At 37.4% G+C, this 23,861-nt stretch overlaps 1 protein-coding gene across 2 annotated transcripts in view; it reads right to left on the reverse strand.

Annotated features, from left to right (window-relative positions):
- Positions 1-23,861, reverse strand: part of LOC146457967 (serine/threonine-protein kinase SMG1-like) — a 57,275-nt gene that overhangs the window by 24,249 nt on the left and 9,165 nt on the right. For both annotated transcript variants that reach the window (XM_085091363.1, XM_085091361.1), the window contains exons 14-46: positions 23,313-23,464; positions 22,627-22,728; positions 22,469-22,545; positions 22,071-22,350; positions 21,031-21,161; positions 20,363-20,488; positions 20,142-20,260; positions 19,510-19,603; positions 18,440-18,541; positions 17,800-17,997; positions 16,916-17,000; positions 16,459-16,579; positions 15,804-15,902; positions 15,372-15,499; positions 14,727-14,891; positions 13,903-14,057; positions 13,325-13,466; positions 12,799-12,938; positions 12,042-12,320; positions 11,795-11,954; positions 9,320-10,185; positions 6,985-7,048; positions 6,618-6,719; positions 5,991-6,176; positions 5,590-5,776; positions 4,827-5,006; positions 3,922-4,301; positions 3,342-3,512; positions 3,053-3,187; positions 1,983-2,077; positions 1,452-1,550; positions 848-1,010; positions 16-96 (exon numbers count right to left, since the gene is read on the reverse strand). In XM_085091363.1, coding sequence (XP_084947489.1) covers positions 16-96; positions 848-1,010; positions 1,452-1,550; positions 1,983-2,077; positions 3,053-3,187; positions 3,342-3,512; positions 3,922-4,301; positions 4,827-5,006; positions 5,590-5,776; positions 5,991-6,176; positions 6,618-6,719; positions 6,985-7,048; positions 9,320-10,185; positions 11,795-11,954; positions 12,042-12,320; positions 12,799-12,938; positions 13,325-13,466; positions 13,903-14,057; positions 14,727-14,891; positions 15,372-15,499; positions 15,804-15,902; positions 16,459-16,579; positions 16,916-17,000; positions 17,800-17,997; positions 18,440-18,541; positions 19,510-19,603; positions 20,142-20,260; positions 20,363-20,488; positions 21,031-21,161; positions 22,071-22,350; positions 22,469-22,545; positions 22,627-22,728; positions 23,313-23,464 — 5,564 coding nt within the window. The remainder of the gene's footprint in view (positions 1-15; positions 97-847; positions 1,011-1,451; positions 1,551-1,982; positions 2,078-3,052; positions 3,188-3,341; positions 3,513-3,921; positions 4,302-4,826; positions 5,007-5,589; positions 5,777-5,990; positions 6,177-6,617; positions 6,720-6,984; positions 7,049-9,319; positions 10,186-11,794; positions 11,955-12,041; positions 12,321-12,798; positions 12,939-13,324; positions 13,467-13,902; positions 14,058-14,726; positions 14,892-15,371; positions 15,500-15,803; positions 15,903-16,458; positions 16,580-16,915; positions 17,001-17,799; positions 17,998-18,439; positions 18,542-19,509; positions 19,604-20,141; positions 20,261-20,362; positions 20,489-21,030; positions 21,162-22,070; positions 22,351-22,468; positions 22,546-22,626; positions 22,729-23,312; positions 23,465-23,861) is intronic.

Genomic DNA, 23,861 nt, shown 5'->3' on the forward strand with positions numbered 1-23,861 from the left:
TAGACTGGATATTACCTTCTCCTTTAGGGCAGGGGTGATTTTGCTGTAGTACAGTTCACTTGGCTTCATTGGTGGAGGGGGAGGTTGATTAGCACCCTGAAATAAAGAGATGGCTCCATTAATAGTAATGGCAACAAGTAATTTACTCATTTCTATTAATTTAGTTTTTTTTATTCACTGCATATCAATTTTAATGGCGATAAAAACACATACATAGACAGGAATAATATCCAAAAAGAAAATTAGTCAACTTACAGAAAAGAAGAAAAAAAATTCCACAAGGACATACAAAGATAAGGTGGCAAGAAAAGTCAAAAGGGAAACTATCAAACAGTTCAGACAATTTTGAACAGTGTGATTAGTATCTCATGGCTAGTTATCAAATTATTTTGGTGTTAACCTTCTCCTAGTTTGCAAAATGGTTCAGAAAACTCTAACAGAATCTTATGTATAAATGGATCAGAGTTCAGGAACTCTTTAGTTTACAGCACTGTCTATCTATACTTAACAATGTTACTGGTTCATGCATCAGAAAGCGTTCATCGAGATATGAAGCACATGCGAAGTCTGGAAAGCATGAAAGATGCGCAAGAGTTGCTCTGCCTCAAGGAACTCTAGCTTCTTGAGTGCTCTCCAAACTTCCTGCGTGCTTCAAATCTTGATGAACACACAGCTGACACGTGAACCTGACACAGGAACCAATAACTCTTTATTAACACGGTATTCTTAAGGCATTTGTTTGCTGACGTTATCAGTGTGCACAATGGGAATATGAAGCATGCACACAATTGATTACACAAAGTTACTAGCTATGCTATAAAGATCTTTGTTCTTTATTTGCCAATACCTGGGCAGATTTGACCAGTGCAGTAGCCAGGGTTTCTCTCTGCTGCCAGCGTTTAAACAGCGCAAAGACAGGAACAGCACCATCCACCCACTGAATTAGGCCGGACCGTGGACCAAGAGGGGTGACAGAATAGTGACGAGCACAAAACAGGGGAGAGCTGTGGCTGAAGGATAACAATGAACAAATGTTTTATTTACTGGACAGGAGATACATAAGCAAACAAACATAATTCACATGAGTGAAACAGCTTGTTATACTGGACCGAGTAGTTCAAAGCATGAAACAGTATAAGCTTACCTAGGATTAATAAGAGCCTTGATTCCAATTTAATTACTAATTGGTTAAGATTTTTTCGAAAAGGTTTTAGCACTTTAATTTTGACTGAAGACTTTTCCTTACCTTAAGCTTAAAATTAGCTCTAAAAAAACTGAAGAATGAAAAAAAAAAAAAAAACCCTTTGGGTAACTTTTAATTATGGATAAGCATTAATCAACATTCTGAAAACTAACCTGTAGACAGTTTGCCTGAGTACCTCCCCTATACAATGCATGCTGTATCCCCTCAGTTTTTCAAATGCACAAACCTTATTCAATAATAGCATTACCTGTCAACTCTAGTAAACATGTTGTTACAGATGGAGAGGAACTGCATGATTCTTTCATCAAGATGAAGATCTTCAAGCCCTTTAAACAGGTATGTGTGCCTAGAAAAACAAAGTTAATAATAAAAATTCAGTTTTAAAAAGGTAAAAATGCAGGTTAACAAAAGCAGTAACACATTAGCCACACTACTGAGGGAAGTCAAATGTGTTTTTGATCAGCACACTGTGTACAAGTTCCCCACCACTACATTGTCCATAAATTACACCTGTCATCATGAACCAGGAACCTTTCCAACACATTGTTCAATAGAATGTCAATGTATCTGCGAACATGGTACTAACATTCTAACCGGGATGTAAAGGTTATGTGAGCCAACTGACATCCAATTATAATGTTGGCTTCTACATTAACCAAGGGTCTTCCAAAAACTCTAGAAATGGATTTTACAAAACACTTCTGTGGGTATCAACATTTTGCTTGCACACCATCGAAAAGAATGCCATCCAATATTTTAAAAGCAAAATATTTCTTACCTCTTCCCATCAGATCCCACAAATACCAGCTTCTTGGGTTTGGTCTTGGTTGGGAGAATGTTCACTTCACTGATCACGGAATCAATGGTGACAATCTGTGAAAACAAGTTTAATTACTCGTTACTTCCCATGCACGATTTTAACTAGAACAAATCAAGTAAACTGCACATATACAGAAATTCCCCTATATGAAACTGACATCCCAAGATATCTGTGATTATCATTCGATGCATGTTTTTCTTCCTTTTCATTGTCCAAAAGCAAACCACGTGACCTGCAAATAACTGCCTACTAATAATGGTCTGCTCATGCATAATACTGTCCAACTGTGTTTTGCTGCAAATAATATCCTGCTCATGCGTAACTGAAACCATGTTCTTGTGTAAACATTGCAGATTGCTTCCCTGAGCTTTCAGAGAGGAAATAATTATGAAAAGCAAACTTGGTGATTGAATGATAAAACAATTATTGAACTCGGTTACCGCCAAATATCATGATTTGCCAGTGTCTCACAGATCAATTATTTGCCTCAGCCTTCAGCTTCGGCATATAATAATTGATCTGCTCGCCACTGACAAACCACGATATTTTCCTCAACCTTGTCCAATAATTACATTGTTAATTGTTAAGGATGATATATCCCCAAGTTTAAACATCTTAAAGCTGAATTCTTCAAAAATTAATTTACATCCCAAAAACACCACAGTGTTTCTTAGACTATTATCTTGAGGATAGCACACGAAAGGAACAACCATTGCTCTCTAATCAAAATAATACCCGAGGGAGGCAGCGTGGTCAAGGGGTTAGGGCGCCGGACTTGGAATACGGATGTCTCTGGTTCAAGTCTTGCTCTGAAAGCTAGCTGGAGGTGTTTGTCAGTAGCCCCGAGTTCAACTCCTCGGCCATGCTTGTAAATAGACAGCTGGCCTGCCTCCTGCCAGTCAGGATTTTTAACCACGTTACATTAAATTTATATTATTTCATTGTGAAGTATAATACTCAGCCTTCCAGCACTTGTGCTATAAACACTGCCAAGGGTAAATAAAGGTTATGATTGTTATTATTATTACCTTTCCACTGAAATGTGTTTGGCCTGGCATGTACACTGCAGAACCTTTTAACTTAGCCAATGATGGGCTTATTTCATCCATACAAAGCACATAAGCTGAACGCTTTTGAGATCTGGCCTGTAGTGATTGAAGCAGCTGTGAAAACACACAGGAAAAGACAAAGGTTATGCCTGCCTGTACACAATATGCAGCATTTTGGAATTATTATACTAATCATCATCATCATCATCATCATCATCATCATCATTACTATTATAACAATACCATCAATTTTTCATTATTTTTTCACCTGTTTAAAAGGCTCCCAGCTGGATCTGTGGTCTGTGGGATCGGGTGGGTTCTGTAAAGCCTGAAGTGCTCCTTGAATAGCAGCACTATATGTCGTCTGGAACCACTTCTCATGGGGTGTGGCAGTTTCTTGACATGTGATTTTGTTCAACTGTTCTATCGCAAATACAACCTAGCAAAGGGATACATATAAAATTTTACTTCAGTATCACTATATAATGGGTTTTAAAACATTGAATTGGTGTTGGTTAGACCCACACAATTTTAACCCTTCATTTTACCTGGGAAGAGTGTCAAATTACAACTTTTAATGTTTTTCTGCTTTGGGAAAGTTAACAACTGAACAGTACTACATGCACAAGAAATATTTGCTTGATACCTTTCACTTGAATGTCCGCACTCTTGGATCTCATCCTTTAGAATTACATACTCTTTTTATGTCAAGGGATGTCTTACTAAAACTATTGATTTACTCACAACACAACATGCAACTAAAATATAATAGCAATAAAACTAAATGGCAACTCAGTACATGGTAACGGGTCTGACTCTAACGAGAAAGAGGATTCAACAACACTCACTGGTTTCATAATAGCAATATGCTTCTCCCTGATCAGTGTAGCCTTCTGCTGACTGGTCAGATTCTGGTTACCATTGACTCTCTTGATCTCCTCCTCCAGCTGCTGTTGTCGACGTGTCACATCATGGTGTGTCTGCATCAGAGACCCATGCCACAACTCTTCCCACAGCAGGGTGATTCTCCGTAACTCCATGATAAACCCCTGCAGCTCAGAGATCAGTTGAGGATTGTGTGCTGTGATGGATTCAACGATGGTCTGATAGCAGCTGGTTAAGGCATCACTTTCTGTTCTTCCAAGGTTATCGCAAGGCTGACTGCCTTGATTTTGGCTGTTTTCTGCTGATGCATCAGTAGAGTTTGACACAAGAAGAGGTAGGAGACCTATAATAACAATAACAGCAATGATGTTAATGGTTGTATATAACCTTGTCTCAAACTTTTAAGGCAATACACATTAGTTTTAGGTCTTCTATCTCATGCTGTTGACAAACTCTCCTTTTAAATTCTAATCATAAATAATAAATTCTCCTTAGGATTAAGGTAAATTAAGCTTTAATATTCTGAATTAATTGCAAAGCTCAGTGGCTTATTAAGATGATGCTTGACAGTAAGGTGTCCACAGATTTACACTTGTAGCTGGAAAGGTTAACACCCTACCCAATCACCATTCCTTTACTCTTCTTACAATAATTGTCTTTTCAGATTAATACATAATTTTTGCTCCCCTTTAACAATATATACGTGCATGTACACAATTTGTTTGACACTCTAACATCTTTGACAGTTACAATGAAAATCCTTTGTTTGAAAGAGCTGGTGTTTTTGGCTGAAGAAAGTATGGGCTTGTATTGCTATCAACACCAGTACTTGTAACAAGATGAGTACAAATATTACAAACTACTCTACCTTCTCCTTCTTTGCCTTTGTTTAGCAAGTACTTTGGAAGAGAAGTGGAACAGCCAACAACTGCAGGATAAACAATCAGATGGGGCGCATCCTGACCCACACGACATAGCAACTCAGATACACTCTGACGCACATAGCTTTCAGGGTGGTTCAGTCGTGAGAACAACTGGGGAGTTATGTCTGCCGGGGACAAATGCAATTCAAAAGTTAAGAAATGTCAAAACAATACGCTGTCCAGAAACATATCTCATTTTCATTACAATAACACCAAATTAATGTAGAAAAGGGGCAAAAAATGCAACACTGGTTGAAAGGTTTAACTTTCAGCTAACTTTACAGATATATAAAAAGTTGTTTGTGGAAAGGGCTGTTAGTTTCTCAAGTATCTATTCAACATTTTTTAATCCACAAGTAACAATTTTCTTGTTATGAAACTACGATTGAAAATAATGTAAAGTAAGTTTAATTCATGCTTTGATGTAAAAGCACTTCTATAAGAATCTGAAGCAAAGGAGAAAACCAAAGGAGAAAACCCTAAGATAGCTGCAAATAATTAAATTCTTGGAAGTGAAATAAATAAAATATATGATAAAAAATTAATATTGTACAGTAATATGCTTTATAATAAACTACCGAACTTAAAACTTTGTTTACTTGGCAACAAAAGTATTTTTCTCAGGTACATGTAGGACCAGACTAACTCATCACTCCCTACAGAAGGGCCATTACATAGTGTAAACACAAAAACATATTCTTAAAATACCTTTCCAGGGTCTTGTAGGCGTGTTTGTGAGTCCTTCCTCCAGTTCACTGCGCAGCTCACCAGCATGTTTCACAAGTAAACGAAGCAATCTCAAGGTTGCTGTGACATTACTGTCATCATCACTGTTCTTAGAATGATAACTGTTTGCTGGTTCATCTTTTATAGCATCAGATGATTTATCACCATTCTAAAGAAAAAAAAAACAACTGATTGTAATAGTATTCAGATGTTCGCATTTCCAAAACTTGGCTTTAACTAACAAAAAAGTCTTGTCTCTGTAACCTAAAACTCAAACTCCATGTTAAATATTAAATATGTAAATAGACTCTGCATGATGAGGGTGACTAACAACCCTGTGCCCTTGGAATTTGGAAATGTTGTACTAGAGGGCAAGTACCTACCTCTGTTCCCATTCTGAGGTACATAAAGTATGCTTTAGCAGCAAAGTGATAGTGTTTAAAGAGTCTGTTCCGGACTCCTCTCCATACGGACAACAGATTATCCAGTAGCTGAGGTTGGGAATCCTGCAGTCCTGGACAAACTGTGACAAGCTGCTTCTTGGTGTTTTCCACCCCATCATCATACAGCTACACAGTCAAACAGAATTGCAATTAACGTTTTACATCACAGAGAAAAACTTAGAGAGAAGAGTAAGTTTTGCTGAAGGCTATGCAAGTTCTTCTTAAACAAGGAAACACTTCAAAAGGGTTTAGCTCATCCTATCTTTGGCACTATATCCTTCACATTTAACTTAGTTTTTGTACCTTCTGAGAGCTAAACACTGACAAAACTAGGGCTGATATTGAAGTTTGGAGAAGTTAGCTTCACAAGGAAATTTGCCCACCACAAAAATTGACAAAGAAACAAATTCTTCCATTCTTGTTGCCTTTAAATCATTTTCAAGCCCTAAGTAGGTGGTTATCTTCATTAATAGCTGGCTACCATTTTGTTCTAGAGATAAAGAACTGTAACCATTTCAGATAAAGGGAAACTTTTTGACCAAGATCAGAACTAAAAATAAGAATTACCTGATCCTCTTCACCAATATCTTCCTCCTGGTTAATGTACGCAGTAGCATGCACCTGACCCAGCACCAGTAGAACTGACTCCACTTCTGCTGGCCGAGCACTCTAGACGACACACATTAAAATGAAAGAGTGATTTATCATTGAAGGAAAAAGCCTGATATAATGAGCCATGGCATAAACAAAGGACAAACTATTAATTTGATCTATTGTATAAGTTTGAGTGCTCGTTGAATAACAAGGCACCTCCACCCCCTGAACAAAGGACAATTTTTACAGTAGCCTAACGACAGTTGAATGGACCATATCATTATTTTTGAACAAATTTCAAAACTCACATCAATGCACAGCAGACTAGGTCTCCTCTTACCTGTGGTAGATTCTGTAGAACTATTTCTTTTTCCTTTGCCAGCAGATCAACATTTCCCATTGAGCTGAAAACAATATGACTCACTGATAAGTATCATGTGTCAATAATTGAAGGTCTGAGAGCATAACCGACTTATGTCAAATTTTAGCACGGCTTTCGATTTCGCACGGATTTGTCCAAATTTTGGCTCTCCCTGGTTTGGAAAACATTTCGCGGTTTTACAATCGTGGACCAAACTCCTTGAGAAAACCAAACACGAACAGAACAAAAACCACTTCCTTACTTCTCCCTCCCACCCCCTCCCCCTATGCAATGACAACCGAACACAGACAGCCAAAAAACCACTCACTTACTGTTTCTCCCTTCATAATTCTACCACAGTTACTTCTCCCTCCCCCCCTTCCCCTTATGCAATGTTGATGTGGGAAGTGATGCTTGCCAGGAAACTGTTCGTGACCCAAAAGACAACATTGAGTCAGGGGGGGGGGGGAGTGGGGGTTTGGTAGTTTGCTTGTCTACAAGTGAACGCGCTTGGAAGGCAGATTTTTTTATAGGTTTTGTCCACGTCAGACTCGTTTTCCAAATTATCGGTAGGCTAAAAGTTTCCACTGTCCACGAGCGGTGTTTAGTCGCACCAGTTGTTGTTGCTATAAGTAACGTTTGAAATGATATCATGGTTTGCTTTTGCGGGTTGTAACAAGCCCAAAATAGATCAAGGCAGTCGGGATAAACAACTTGCGTATCGTACTGGCTAGTTGGTTTCGTTTTTGTTTGGTGAAGTTTGTAAACGCACGACATCTATGGATCTTTTGAAAAGTTATGAAATTGACGAATGCAGTTCACAGGAACTGGTGGAAATGTTGTCCAAAGAATCCCTCCTTGGTAGTGATGACTGTGCCGTGGCGAATTTTTCAATTCGATTATCAAATCCCGCAGGAGCATCAGAGACAAATCCCGCCATATGCGAGGTGTTTTGCAAGCCTTAGTTGTGGTTTGCCAGGCTTGAAATTCGGTATGTAACGATTAACTTGCCAATTTCAAGGCAATGATTCAATAAAAGTACGATTAACATAGATTTTCATCGGTTAACACCGACTGGTCGTGAAAAGAATAGATAGTCTTTACCTTTTAATAGAACTGCCGTTAATCGTTGAAATGGCTACGTCTTCCTGTTAATCGTGTAGAATGCTACTATTTTGCGTTATCAAGAGTGATATGTCGACAAACGGGACAAAGCTGGATTTTACGCCAGGAAATGGACACAATTTCTCTTGGAGAATGTAACTGTTTACATTTGGGACATTCCTGTCACGTACGTAGTAGTTTGTAACAGAATCAAATAAAAGCGTGACAGCATTCTTTTCGTTGCTCCCGCGAAAAACACCGCTTTCGTGTGCCGTGTTTCAAAGACAACAAGTGTATATTGAATACAAGTATTTAATCCTCAGTGCATTGTCCTTTTGGTCATCCAGTGTCTATAATGTTACCGATATATCTTTACAAGATGGTAAAATTTCTCAATGGCATTAATACGAAACACAAAGCGACGTGAAAAAATACTGGACGATGGTTTTCAATCCAAGTGCAGTTCACATGCAAAAGTTTGGACAAATCCAAGCTACATCGAAAAACGGGCTGAAATTCGACATAGGTCGGTTATGCTCCCAGCCCTTCAATTGACACATTATTAATATTATTCATTAATATTTATTTATTATTTATTAATATTAATAATTCCATGAAGGATTTACATGTGACAGAAGAAACAACTTCATTCGTCAGCAGCCTCAGAATTGCATTAGAAAAAAAAATATATCATTAGGATGGAAAACTACTGTACTCAAACAGGATGCACTGCACAGCAAAAAAAGGTGATAGTCTATTGTTGTATCCCACCCCCTTATGAGATTGTGTCTAGTCTGTATAGACAATACTCAAAAGGAATAAAAATGGCAAAAACACATTTTAAGCATTCTGTGTTGTTTCCTTAAGAAGCAAGCTCCATGTAAACACAAGATTAATTTCTCTCCTATTCAGTTTTATGGTTGATGAAACAGCCTTGTGAGATTCGTGAGATTAATCAAAGCTAGGTTGTGTCTTGCCCATCCGCCTTTACCTAACCAAGGTGGATCTTTGTTGACTACACACCAGACATGACCACTCCCCTAATGGACAAGTGCATCTTGTGTACAAAATGTCCATACACTAAAGTTTGATTATACAATTAATGGATCAAATGTTCAAGTTGGTAGCTAAAATGAGAAGAATTTGCCATAACAGCTGTCAGTAATAACAGATAAAATGGTTAAAATCAGAGGCAAGCTATCATACACACCTGGCTTGCTCTACAGTCTTTCTTCCCCATCTGTAGCACCACCCAGCTAAATTGAACCATGCCTTACCCAGATCTGGTGACTGCATGGTAGCCAGGTGCAGCAGCTGACCACAGACAGATTCTGTGTCTGTCACACCACAGGCGACACTAGGGTCAGTGTTACAATTCAAATAGCTTTCAGATGAGTCATCCTGTGGTGGGATGAGGGTACTGTGTCCAAGACTAACGTAATTTGCCTCCAGCTCACACAATGAATTGATTTTCATTGCTACAGACAGGCCATTTCCGTTGACCTTAGTGACAGCAGTGAGAAGTTTGCGATCATTAAGCAGCCATTTAGCAAGGGTGAGCAGTGACCTTGAGTTCAGTGCACCAACATTTGAGTCAATATCACCCAGATTTGAGTACTGGGAAATGCTGTCTGAGAGAAAATACACAGCCTCTGAACTACGACCTAAAGCAAAAGCTAATTTGGAACACTCTCGTTGTATTTGCATCACGTCAACTGGTTTTGCCGTGGCCAGAGATGCATCATTCAAGCTGTCCATCAATGATTCCAGAAACTGTTTCTTGTTACAGTTCAAATCTTGTGAAATTTTGACTGGATTTCCCAGCAAGGAAATCTGTTTCACTAGAAGCTTTTGTGCAAGACTGAAGTTGTGATGCTTCCTTGCCAGCTGTGCTGTTGCTAGTTGCAGTGAAATCAATTCACTTTTGAGACCATTCTGATGTTTTCCCACTGAGGATGCCACATAATGAAGGTTATTGCAAAACCTCAAGGCCTTGATGAGCACTGCACTGTCATGCTGAGTATGGTCTACAGTGAAAGTTGCATTTCCTTGCAGAAATGATACAGAGACATCCTCCTAACAAGAAATGCAAAAATTCATTCACAGGGTCATTAACTCAATTCCATCACTAGTGTGTTAACCAAATAGGATACAGTGCTCTTGTCAAGATTGAAGACAGCTATGTTGGCAATCATTTCATGGGAATTAAATGGGAACTACAGAGAAAGTGAGGCAATGAAACATCAGCTTTTATAACTGATTTTCACATTAATATTATGCTATATTTATTTGACATACTGACAAATATGGTACAATGAAATTCAATTCTAAAATAACCATTGCTTTTCCTTTTCAGGAATTGTAAATTGACATCTTGGGAGTTCAAGATAAGAAGCAGTAACCAACTAATTACTAGTAGTAATCAAAGATTATAGAGTGCGTTCGACAGCCCTAAGTTGTCCGATTGTACGGCCTGCTGCGTGACTTTTTTTAGGTAGCCCTTTCGTCCTTTTATATCTGTACGTATTGTGTAACTACCAAGGTGAAATATTTGCAATAAACGAAGCTGAATTTAAAATTTCAGCGGCTACGTTGTTGAGCTTAAAAATTATAGAAAGTATTTTCGGTCCACCTGTTGCGTGACACCGTCGAACTTTAAAATAATGCACATCATTTTCGGTAAAACGCTTTCAATCTTTGAGAAAAACGAAACTTACAGGCCAGCGTACTATTTTGGTCCTCTACTCAAAAGGTATTTTATCAAAATGCCGCGAAACTTACGCGACTATAAAGCCGAAAAAATGTCAAACTGAAGCGAGCTAATTTGCATACAGTTTTGAAAGACATCTCAGGGCCAAGGTTATCCAGAGAGCGGATAACTCTATCCAATGGATAAAATGTTCTCCAACCAATAGATTTTATCCGCTGGATAGCGAATTATCTGCTGGTGAAAAGCCCTCTTTACTTGTATTGTAAAAGGTTTCTGAACATAGCAACGATTTTGATGACGATAGTCTTTTCGTAGTTCCACAGGCTAGTTTGCGGTTGAAATCTATTTCTGAGACGACGAAATGTACAACGGGGCGTGCAGCGCTGTCCGATGCGCTGTTCGATGAATTTATTTCCCACGGAAAATTATTTTACCGCGGCCACAAAACGTGTTCGTTCTTCAATGCAATCTTTCACAAAAAAGATTTCTGGAAGAACAGGAAAAGATTCTGCAGAGATATTTCCATCCAGTGAATATTGATGAACATTGCAGTTGAAATGTGATCCGGTAAAACTTTCCCGATGTATGCAAATTTTGCTCGGATAAACTGCGTCTGTCTTCCAACCTGTTATTGCCTATCAACCTTCCTTTGTCTGACGTCATTCATACTTTGTTTTTCCCTGTTGCCAGGCAGCATTACCTTGTGATGTCATCTGCCCCTGCAAAAAAATCTGCGGGGGATGCCAGATGTGCGTTTCAAGATCCATCGATCGATTGATCGACGACAAAAAAATCTCGATTCAAAGCCGTAACCAAGATTAGGATGGCGTTCTGCGAACGCAATAACCAGTATCCAAGGGAGAACAGTTCCTGTTCAAGATTGCGACATTTGAGATAACCTGAGTGTGTTCAAGATTATGAGAGTCCTAAAAAAAATCAACAGCAACTGGACAGCCATCATCTATAGTGCCTTACCTGCTGAAGAGAAGTATCCAGGATATTTTCCACGGCAGCAGCAAACTGCAGTTGAGAAATGTGAGAAGCAGACACTTCTAATGGCCAGCCCAGAGTTCCCACTCGAAGCGCAGCTTCACACAAAGAAGCTGCATGATGAACACAATCTTTGACTGCTTGACTGTAAAACAAATGGAAAAATTAATGACACATTATGGGCAAAACAGGTATATTAATTCTCAAGGAGTTAAAAAGACATCTTACTCACATGATCTTTTGATCTTTTTGGTTGTTATCCTTTGCCTTGGCCTTTGAATTCCCTGAAGTGAAGTACAGTGTCTGTGCTTGTATCAGAGACAGTTCAGCTGTTTGCTCAATCTTGTCTGGAGCCCACACAGGAGTGAATGTCGTTTCTGGATGATTCAGCTTCACAGACCAAGCAGACTTGGTCAGATTTTCGGTCAAAGAGTTCAGTGCTGCTCCGGGAATCAGCTGAAGATGGTCTCGAATTGATGAGAAGTTGCACTCCTCAAACTTGCTCAATGCCCTACAAAAATCCAAATTGTAATGTTATTCAGAGAACAGCGTTTTCTGAACACCTGAACAAATCAGTTCAATGCCTACTATATAGCTATGATTAAGGATGGTGGCTGCTAAAACAGAGGTAATTTGCGCAGTCTGTGACTATGCAGGAAAAGGAGATCTTAACCAGGGCTACTGAAAACCAAAAAGAAGATTGGGGGAACCATGCCTTTTTCAGAGAAAATTACCCAACAATAATATTTTTCTAAAAAGCTTTAATGTGTGGTTACCCCTAATATTCTTTTTTGGATTCCAACCGCCCTTGCTAAGATCTGTTTTTCCCGCACAGTCCTTATCTGTGAAAAATACCTTTGTTTTAGGAAGTACCATTCTTAAGAAACCAAAGTCTTTCAGATCATCAGACCAGAGATGTGCAGAATGCAGGCACTGTCCTTCACAGAAACACAAACAGAAGCTTAAAGAGCACTGGGTTAATTACTTACTTGACATAATTCATGTCAATATTTGCCATGAGTGAATGCTGTACTTCAGAGTCTGAGCACTGTTTCCGCAAGCTACTGACATGTTTTTGCCACTCTGCCACCTCATTCCAGGATGACAGCTTCATATAACAGTCTGCAACCTGCGCAGAAAAGATCTTTCGATTTCAAACCAGAGCGTTAAAATAAATTTATAACTTATAGATTTTGATAGTTATTGACCTGAGCCTGGTTGTTCAAAAGCTGATTAATGCTTATCCTCGATTAAATTAAACTGAGGTTTCCATCTCGCTCATTAAAATAGTCTGAGTCAAAACTAACAGACAAAAACCTTTTGGAGGAAACTTTATTGTTTAGTAATAAAACTTGAACCAAATTCATGTTAACCCAGGATTAGCTTAATTGGTCTTTGAACTATGTTACTTGACCTACCCTTGTTATTTAGTAATCCTACTACAAGAAGGGTGAATAAACCAATCTATCTATCTATTATGTTGTACATAATGAAAGATTGCCCACTAAACTGTACCTCATTAACAAGGAAAGTGGTGTTGGTAGTGCATGGTGCTGTTGAATCACTTGTTTTTCTTTCTTCTTGATGGCCTTTCTCTGTTACGTTTGTCAGGGTATCTTCTACTGCGGATTTGTATTCTGCTGCAGAGGACTCGTACCTAAAATAAACAAATCAAACGATAAATAGATACTGTAACCTGTATTTTCTGCAAGATTTAAATGGTTGCCATCCTGTTCATTAAAGGACATCTGTAAGCAGCATCTTATCAAATGAATATTGATTGCACCCTAAAACTTTTTTGTAACTGCTTAGAAAGTGTTGCATTCATAACTATGATAGTTGTTCAACTATTTCAAATTTAAATCAAATGCATGAAAGAGAGAAAAGCAACATGTTCAAGGCTGTGGTTTGATAACACAACAAGAAGACCTTTAAGAGTACTTTTCGTGCAAGAGCATCCTGTACAAGCATGTTTCAAAATAGTCAGATGTCTTGAAGAAATTTACTTGTTCAACTTAACACCTGATAACCAACTGACATAAAAGCAGTGCACGAAGCAAACCAAAACCTAGGGCTTTAAACTGAAACCTTACCAGCTTTTGGCTTTCATCGCAGTGCCACTCATCCAGGAATATTTCTGACCAGAAACCTGTTCACACCAGGCCATCAAACCAGAGATAGCATGCGAACTCTTCAATTCACACAGTGCTTCAGCTGTTAGCAGTACTGCATTATCAAACTCTTCACCCTGCAATCATTGATGTATGGTTAACTCACCAAGGCACAGATTTCTGCAAAACACTTAATGTATACCTGTATGGGAACATAGTTGCAAAAATCTTACTCATGAAATATCTGTTATTCAACTACAAGATCCCTACTTTGCTTTGGTTCCTTTTCTTTGATGATTTGTGGAAAAGTTGTCAAGTTGTCAACTAATTTCCAACATTCGCAAAAGCACAATTGTTATGAACTCTTTTGACACACGCTTTTCCAGGAATGTTTTTGAAGCCGTTCAAAATACTCGCAGCACGTGTTTTATTGGGTCTAACACAAAACATTACTTAAAACTGAAGCATGCTCAGCCAAATGTCTTGATTGAGTTCAGTACATTGAGTGTATCCCTTGTAAACAGGGCAAAGTTTCAAAATGCTTTAATTTAAGAAAAACCTTAAGTAGAATAAAATTACATTACCAGAAGTTAAACAAGCAATACAGTAAAACATTTACTTCACAAAAAATTAACATTACCATTTAATGCCGAAATCAATGAAATGAGTTCATGTTCATGAGCAGTCCATGTCAGAGATTTCTAATGCACAATACAGATCACTGCAATGACCAGTCACTGAGGATCAGTTCGGCCATTTTATTAACAACTGTATTCCAACATAAACTCATTGTCTCCTGACCGTACCTGTGTGTTCCCAGTTTTTTTCATTTCTTGTAGAGCCTGAAATCCATGCCAAACAGTTGCAGCAGGACAGCCACAAGCTGAACCAACACTCATCACTGGTTTACGCACTCTGGTCAACCACTCAACACATGTGCCACGATTTGTGCGGAAAAATGCCCGAACAGACTGAAAAAATATTATTTAATTTTTAACATACTATTATAATCATTGAAGGGTTTTGTACAAAAAGGGCATACGCTGTATGCAAGGATGGTCTTCAGAACATTTTTGTGACCAACAATGAGTACCAGTAACTAAAAATAATTATTAAAAGTAGTGAAATACTAATCCACAATGCTCTTTTACAGGAAAGTGAAACCTGGACCGGTGTAATTCAGATAAAATGTAGCCAAACTGTATGAGATTCACAATGCAGTTTAATATAACAAAAGTTACGCACAAAACACGATCGTTGGCGTAATGTCAGTAATTCTCCCCTTTGTTCTCCCTCTTCCTTAATTAGCCAAGGTTTACGGAAATTGAAAATAATGCTGCTAAAAGGCATGTCTGTGATTACATACAAAAACGATTGGGTGAATTTTCACTTAATGTTCTGGATATCCTTCCACAAAAACCTTGAATGGGCATTAATAATAATGATCATACTTTAGGCGGTGACGGCAGGCCAACAACACATCCTTCATAGCCGTTGTACATCAGTTTTTCCAGGTTCTCTACAAACTGTAGTAGTAAAACACACTGGAGGTGTTTCATGTAAGGCTTAGATCCAGCAGCTGTTAAAGAAAATCATCAAAGCAGAGAGCAATAATTATTACATTTCATATTATGCTGAAAATACATGAGTTGGTTACCTGGAGGATGAGTCTTGAGCTATCTATGGCAAAATGAGGGGAGCAAGTTTATTCTTCAACCAATATTTAAAACTACTTCTGAATATTCCAATCTCTTATTCGTTTGTAAGCTGCCAATTTACCCTCAACCCAAGTAATATTAGATTAATATTAATAAACCAGATAATATTAGGCGATTGAACAGGTAATCCATAAAAATTGCGAGGAGCTAGCAGTTTATAATAACCTGTTTCATGTTCCTCTTCCTCCAAGGTTGATGGCTCTTCATGTTTAGGTTTGCTTTCTTCTTCACCATTAACATCCTTCACAAACTTCTGCAACGCACCTAACCAATACAAACAAACAAGTTCATGAATGAGCATACGAATGTTTGGTCGATAACTAAAGATAAATTTGTCACCGTAACTAGAGATTCGAGTGCTGACGTTTCAAGCGTTATCCCTTTATCAAAGCAAACCTGACAAAGAGCTGATGCTCAAAACGTCAGCAATCGAATCTCTTTACGGTGGCCAATTTACCTTAAGCTATCAACTCTGCTGATAAACCAAACATTGGTTGCTACTCCACACCAATGCAGCAATGCATTATTAATGAGAATAAGATTGCTTCTTTCCAAAAGATTGAGAACAAAGATTTCATCTGTCTAACAAAGTTTCTGTATCTTGGCCTTATGCATACCTTGGCATGAATACAGACTGATTATGACTCATGTATCTTCAATTATTGAAACAAGTGTTTCAATGAAGTTTTCAATGGAACATGTTTCATGAACTAAAAATGCCCTATTTGCAATGCTGAACATGGACCTCCTGATATATGATCTTACTACAAAATGTGTTTAATTCTTATGACAAAATGTAAACAGGCCAGGAATTACCCACCCTCTATTGCCTGAAATGTTTCTTGAGCTCTACCAAGTGGAGTACGCAGACGAGACAAAATGCAGAACTGAGCTGCTTCCCATGTGGCCCAGAACCAAAGCAATGATTCACACCTGTCAAACTGAAGTAAATGTCAACTGATTTAAGACATGTTTTTACTATTAAATGTAAGGTAAGTCTGCTTCACAGTTAACCAGATAGTTAGCAATTCAGTACTTATTTGTTTACTGTTAGTAATGAAGTTACCATGGATATTAGGGGTTGTTTTCTTTGAAAGGAATGACTACCAGGAGATGCGAAAGTGTGAAGACAGTTTAAGATGCAGTAAAGCATGACAGTGGAGGGGGAGGGAGGGGACTGCAAGGGGACTGAGAAGTTTTAAGTACATTTGAAGATGAAGAGCAATAAAATTTAAAAAATCAGAGGCAGATGGAGCAGCCAAGATTAACAGACATACCTGAACCATTTCTGTTTCTGTATATTTCTGAACCCTGTTGCAACTGTGAAAAAGCCTTGTCAGCCAGTCAACATTGAGTTCTTTGCTGTAAAGCAAACAAAAACAAACAAAACACACAACAAATTTGTGAAAAGCTCTATTTGAAAAGATAGGAATCCAAGAGGCATATCTTATTATTCATATCAATTTTATTGTAAAATGGATTTAAGTGTGATGGTAGAAGACGAAAATTGCTCAAACTGCATTCTTTGTAACTCATAACAGAATGATCTTAGGTTTTAGCTTTTTATTGGTTAGGTTTTAAGGCTTTTATTGTTGATGATTGATGATGAGTAGGTTTTAATCATTCATTAGTTGATAGGTAGTATAGGCTTCTAATAATTGTATTATTAAGTGTCCCCAAATTGTAGAGGGGTACTTCCCCTCGGCTAGCTACTTTTGACACAGTAATAAAGTCTCTGATTGATTGATTGATTGATTGATTGATTGATTGATTGATTGATTGATTGGATAATGGATAACCAGGGTAACTGAGTGTACTATGAAAAAGATGTAAAAAATTCACAAGAATTATTCTAGCATTTTTAATAAAAAGTTTTGTTTTTGCATTGCCTTGCTTTTATGGTTATACACCTTCCCGAATAGCATAAGAAAAGAACCTCTCTAAAACATTGTCTCTCTGTATAAATAAGATTTAAATTGACCAACGGAGAGAGAAACCTGAGAGCAATTATTGTAATGACTGCTGAGCACATGTAAGAATCTTCTGTAAAGGAGACATGTATATGGAAAGATGAAGAAGAGAAGTAACTTCAAGATTTCAGAAATCAAACTATTAGGGTAGTGTTAACAAAATAGTTTCTAAAGCAATAAATAATTATTACCTTGGAAAAGCACCAGATAGGATAAAACCCATGATCATTTGGAAATCATGAGAATGGAATGAGCCAGTTGGAGGCTTGATTGCATGACCTTTGCGAGCCAACCACACATCACTGCAGCTAGTGATCAGTGGCTTGCCAACACCCACATTGCCTCTTCCATGACTGGTTCTTGATTTAAACAGGCTCTGGTTTAAGGAACTGCAGCAGAAAATATGGTTACCAATTAAAAGTACTGTTCAACTGCTGCTAACAAACATCTTCTAAACAGAACACCTCTTTTAAGTGGAAACAGTATTGCACCAACACCACAATAATTTATTTTAGCCTTCTGTGCTGACAAAGGTAAAGACGCATTGGAAATATACATTTTTGCCTTTGATGGAATTGTTTACTTATTATTTATTTGTTATTATTAATATTTATTTGTAAGATGTTGCATAGTACCTGAGGTAAGCATTTTAGATCAAGATTTCATGATATTGTACATGTTTCCAAAAAAAGGGTATCCCGGTCACACATCCAAAACATTTGGTTCAATTTCAGTACTTCCCAAATGCCAAGCTGATAATGCTGTAAAATAGTAATCATTCTCATAAAACAATAATATTTTATTATCAGTAGGGAATCTGACAGTACAAACCTTGTTAAAAGATCTGTTGGTAAAGCTTTAATAAGATGCTGGTAGCTCTCACGTACATCTTTGTTCACATCCATCAACCGGACAGCACAGTCCTCAAAGAACCTATTATTATTTGTTATGTATTAACTTTTGCCATGCAACAAATACGTCATTATTGTATTTATAGTCAAGGAATGTTGATTTCAGGTCTGAACATCTGCATTCAGCACCATTAAATGGATAAAAATTGGGTTGATTAACCCCTTAACCCCTAATATCAAATAACAAATTCTCCAATCTTGTCCCCACACTTTTCTTATAAATATACTGGGGAGAAGTTATCAAAATATCAAGAAAATTCACCTCGGGTGCTCACATCCTTAATTCCCATGACCTCAGGGGTTGAATAACTATCGACATTAAAAGGAGAAATTTAATGGTGATCACTGGTAGAGCTTAAAGGGTTAACCCTATCTAGGCAGGCCTATTCTTGTCTTCTGTTGCAGGGAGGGGGAGGGGGATTCTGCCAACCCTGGTAACCCTGGGAGTGTTAGAGATATGGCAATGACACTTGGCAGATGGATGGTAACTCCAAAGAAGTTCCTTTTGAGGTCCACAACAGGATGTGATGATGTCATATGAAATGGAATTCCACACAGTGACCATATTGGATTTTTGGATTTCCTCAAAACTTCAAAAGGCCACCAAAATTAGTGAAAAGGAAGTCAAAACCAATAGAAAAAACACTAAAAAGATCTAAAAACATTCCTAAAAGTTATGTGAGAAAGTTAACTTTTATTCTCACTATTGATTTACAAACAAGCCCACATCCCCATTGGAAGCCCTCTTTAGTAGTGTACCTTAAGTTTAAAACCCTCATCCTGAATGTTCAAAGAGTAAATGACTTTTTTAATGGAAACAACTCAATTCAGTGACTACTTGATAAGCTTTTATCCCTTAGATATACAACATCAACAACTCTTTGAACAATCAACACTGGTCAGACCTAATTAATCTAGCCTTGCCATAAATAAGGGGAACTTTCCTTGAGATGAAGAGAGTTTTAAAACATCAATCATGGAAAGACTTACTTCCTAAGGCAATCTCTCGATAACACTTTCAGATCAACCAAGATTTTCAGACAAAGAGAAATTTCCATTGACATACTGGGATCATGATCAAATGCTGTTGACAAAGTTGAGGATCAAGGTTAAGTATGCTACTGTTTGGCTCATGCTCAACACAAGAACCTGAAAAACCTCACAAGTGACATAAAACAAAGCAAACAAAACATACAATATCCAGTAGAACAAAGGTGTGTGAGGCAACAAGGAAGAAAGCTAAGAAATGTCACAGGTTTTTACGCCAAGTAACATCCTATTGGTTTATTGTTTTGCTACTCAGTGTCAATTGACATACTGAAGGTGGTCATAAATATAAACTGGCACATTTGTTACACATAAGTTGTACAGTACTGGCTTTTATACCATATGCAAACAGCTTACACCAATTTGCCACTGAATTTGGCCAATCAACACAGCTCCACATTTGCGAGATGAAATACTTTCCAAAACTTGGCTTGTGGCTATTTGCAGGACAAGCTCCTTATATCCTCTGAATTTGTAAATAAATTGTTGTTGTTGTAAAATTATTTAACTTTTGAACCAAGCAACTGCTTCAGCATCATATATAACACACGGTTTTTACATGTGACATTACTTACCAGAAGGAAGAATATTTTGTGCCAACGAGTCCAGGCTGATGTGTTTACTGACTAACGTAAGGACACCAGTGTTGAAAGTTCTATCCAAGATTTCGATCACCCAAACTAAACACAGCTTTCTAAATAAAATAGGTTAAACAAGACATTAGACTAAAAATTACAGACAATGTTTTAAATAACAACAAGAAACCATTTTACCAGAAATGCTGCAAATGACAAACCTAGAATCTTGTGGTGTGCTGGAATTTCCTAATACTTTGGAAAGCAAGTTGAACATTGAAACCATGTCTCCATCCTGTGACACCCTTATTCCTTCAGAGAGAGAATTCGGTAGAAAATGATTGTACCTGAAAAGAGAAAATTGAAAATTGTAATATATATTGTATGTGTGAAGGAATTAAAAGCCCTTTCCAAGGAGTAAATTTAACTAATGTGACCTGTTGATATTTTAACACTTTAAACCCTGAAGTCAACATGCATTTTCTCCTTACTCTCCTCTATATTGTTTTCACTGAAATTAGTTGTGAAAACATTGTTAAACATCAAGACATTTTATCTTTCCTGATCATTTTCTTTGGTTTCATGGTGCATATGTTTTATGATGTACTGACGTTGTGAGGAAAAATAGTTGCTGCTCACTATTGTGATGGTTTTGTGTAACTAATACATGTAAAAGAAAATTTGGCTTTAGGTAGTTTATAGAATATTTATGACAAACTATTTTTCGAAACTTGCCTCAAGTACAGACCAAAATTTAGCGGCAAAATGAGTTGAAGTTGCAACACATTTCATTAAGGTTTTCATTTATAAGCAAACTGGCTTTGGACCACTCTCTTAACAGCAGAAAGAACGATTTGGAGTTGCTTGATTACCAAAGACAACAGCTTACCTCTGACAGTATGTATAGAGAGCATGAAGAATGGTGTACTGTATAGATGGATGGCACACAGCAATTCTCCACTCACAGGCATCTAGATGTTGAGTGAGGAGCTGAAAGGGGCTGGGGGAAAGCTTCCACAGCTGAAAAACAAAAACAACAACAAATGTCTAGAAATACTTCTCAAAATTATTAATAATTCGTGAAGAGAAAACAAGGCAGACCACACCTGTCTGTCTGCCATCAAGGAGGTTTGGAAATGTGATCTTGATCATCGCAAAATTTAATGAACTTTTGCTTTAAACTTCTCTAGGAACTATTAATGGTTTGAGAAGCTTTATGAAACACTTGAAAGAGTGTTTCATCTGACTTCCAAACACCTCAAAATTGGTTTTACAAAACACAGCTGCGCCTCGTGTTTTTTTAACCCATTTTGTGGTGTTTGGAAATTGGATGAAACAGTCTTCCTCCTGGAAATAATGTGATGGAATATGTTAAGCCTGGTGAATAAATGAGAATGATGCATTAATCAGTAAATCAAGTATGCCTGTGTCATTTACTGATTAATACATCCTTCTCAGTCTTCATCCTGTTTGATAAAATTATATTACATGTAGGTACAGCACAAGACTGCCTTGCGAGCACCTTGCTCCAAGACCACCTCATCATGGCTGCTTTGCTTTGACCCACACAAACTTCTGAAGTTAGTTTCTAATCTGAAAACTTTTCAGATCCCTCCACACCACTCAGCACTATGCAGTGATGACAATTTGTTCAACAGATGATGGAAACTCTTAAGTTGATCATGTTTTGAAGCTAAACATTAAAGTAAATACTGAAAATATTTACTTGGTAACTAAAGCATCTCTTACCATGTGATAGGTTATTAGCATACAAAGCACAGATGTCATTCAGTAAAGCAAAAGTGTGCTCATAAAAAAGAATGGCAAAACAAAGTGGACAACTTCGTAAAATTAAGACAAATGTACTAAAATCTTGATCAGTTAGGTTTCATAATACCAATTTATTTTAAGATATAGCCACATTCTCACCCTTAAAATAGCAGACTTTGATGTTGCAATCTCTGACAGTGCGCACAAGTCAAAGATGAGAATAGTCTCCAATTCATAGCTGCTACGATAACACACCAGGTTGATGTCATGAGCATTTTTATCAAGGTCTGATGTTTCAGTTTGGATCTCTGATTCTGTAGAAACTTCCTTGATATTGCTGGAGTTCGATGGACTTTCTAACTTATTGTCAGTTCCATTGTCACTTTGTAACATTTTTTTCAGAAGTGCAAAGCTGTCAGTCAATTCTTTCACAGCAATCCTATAAAAATGGATCAGAAATCACACGATGAGATGAGACACAAGAGTCGAAAATACAGCAGAATCCTGCTAACTTACATGTAAACACAATTTCATTTTTTGCAGAAATAATTTTTTACTTGTAAGCAGTCTCCAGAAGGGGCACATCATGGATGCCAAGGAAACCTTGATAAATCTTCATCACAGATGACAGGACCTACAAAGTTGAACAAATGTTTCTGGTGTGAATGCTTCTCTGTTTATATTATTTTCTTTTAGTCAAACATATTGTACTCACTGCTTGGTCGGACGACAGGCGCAATTTCATCACAGGAGAGTCAGGCTCTAAAAGTTGTTGAATAAAAGCTGCAGGGATAGCAGTATTCACATAAGCAATGACCTGCAATGTTGAAAAAAATTCATCATCATCTCAAATGGATACTGTTTTTCAATAATTTACCATGGAAACAATCCAAATCATGCTACCTCTTTAAAATTTTCCATTTTCCAGGGAGTATTAAAGACCACTGGAATCTACTTTGAATTACTATGCTAATAAAAAGAAGATAGTGCACTGTCAATTTTCCCAAGCACAGACATAGCCAATGTTTTGGTTCTTTGATGTTTTTATATCATGGAATAATCATTTTCATTAAAAACTGGATCATTGTATAATGCAATTCAAGGGATTTGGTTGGCTTAGCAGCTGCAAATTTATGAGCCATTATACCATGTTTGAGAAATAGCAACCATAAATTGCCTTCTGGTTGTTCTTGCAAAGGGAAATCAGCAAGATCTAGCAATATTTCTTGATTGTTTTTAATAAAACAATTATTCCACTCGCGCTTGTTGGATATGAGATGATTATCGCCAACTCTGCGCTACAGTTTTCATCTCATATCCAACACGCACTTGTGACAAGACTTAAAGAGTAGCAGCTTCACATTCTCTTCAGCGAGACAGTGATACACCAGACATTTTTACCTTCTCTATGAGATGAAGAGCAGACATAATGTGGGGGTATGTGATACAGGAGCTGCTCTGGAGTTGTTGAATCACAAATGAAGCTGCTATTTCACAGCAGCAGGAGAAATAAGGTTGAAGCCATGAACACATGGACTCTAAACACTGGTTAGCTGAAATGTAATAAAAAAAATAACACTTCAAATTTCTCACAGTGTAATTAATGAACTCTTGAAATAAAAGCACTCACAAACGTTAAATGACACTTGTCTTATGTTTCTTATTTTTCAAAAACTTAAACAAACCAATAGCTTTACTGTACAACCAAAAAATTTGAACCGGAACTAAAATGAACCACAACAGTCACCACACCAAAGAAAAGTACTACCATTAGCTTTCACTATTTCATGTCTATTTTATGTAATAATATTTATCACAATGTACAGCCTGGTGCATAGTACATACTTTAATATCCATCATTTTGTTCCAATTTCATTGTGCCAATTACTATCATGAGATCAATATTTTGCAAACCAATGTAATTGTTATTGGTTCACTAAACAAATTGTA

This window comes from Pavona decussata, unplaced genomic scaffold (assembly GCF_977016875.1).
Source record: "Pavona decussata unplaced genomic scaffold, jaPavDecu1.1 SCAFFOLD_234, whole genome shotgun sequence".
NCBI lineage: Eukaryota > Metazoa > Cnidaria > Anthozoa > Scleractinia > Agariciidae > Pavona > Pavona decussata.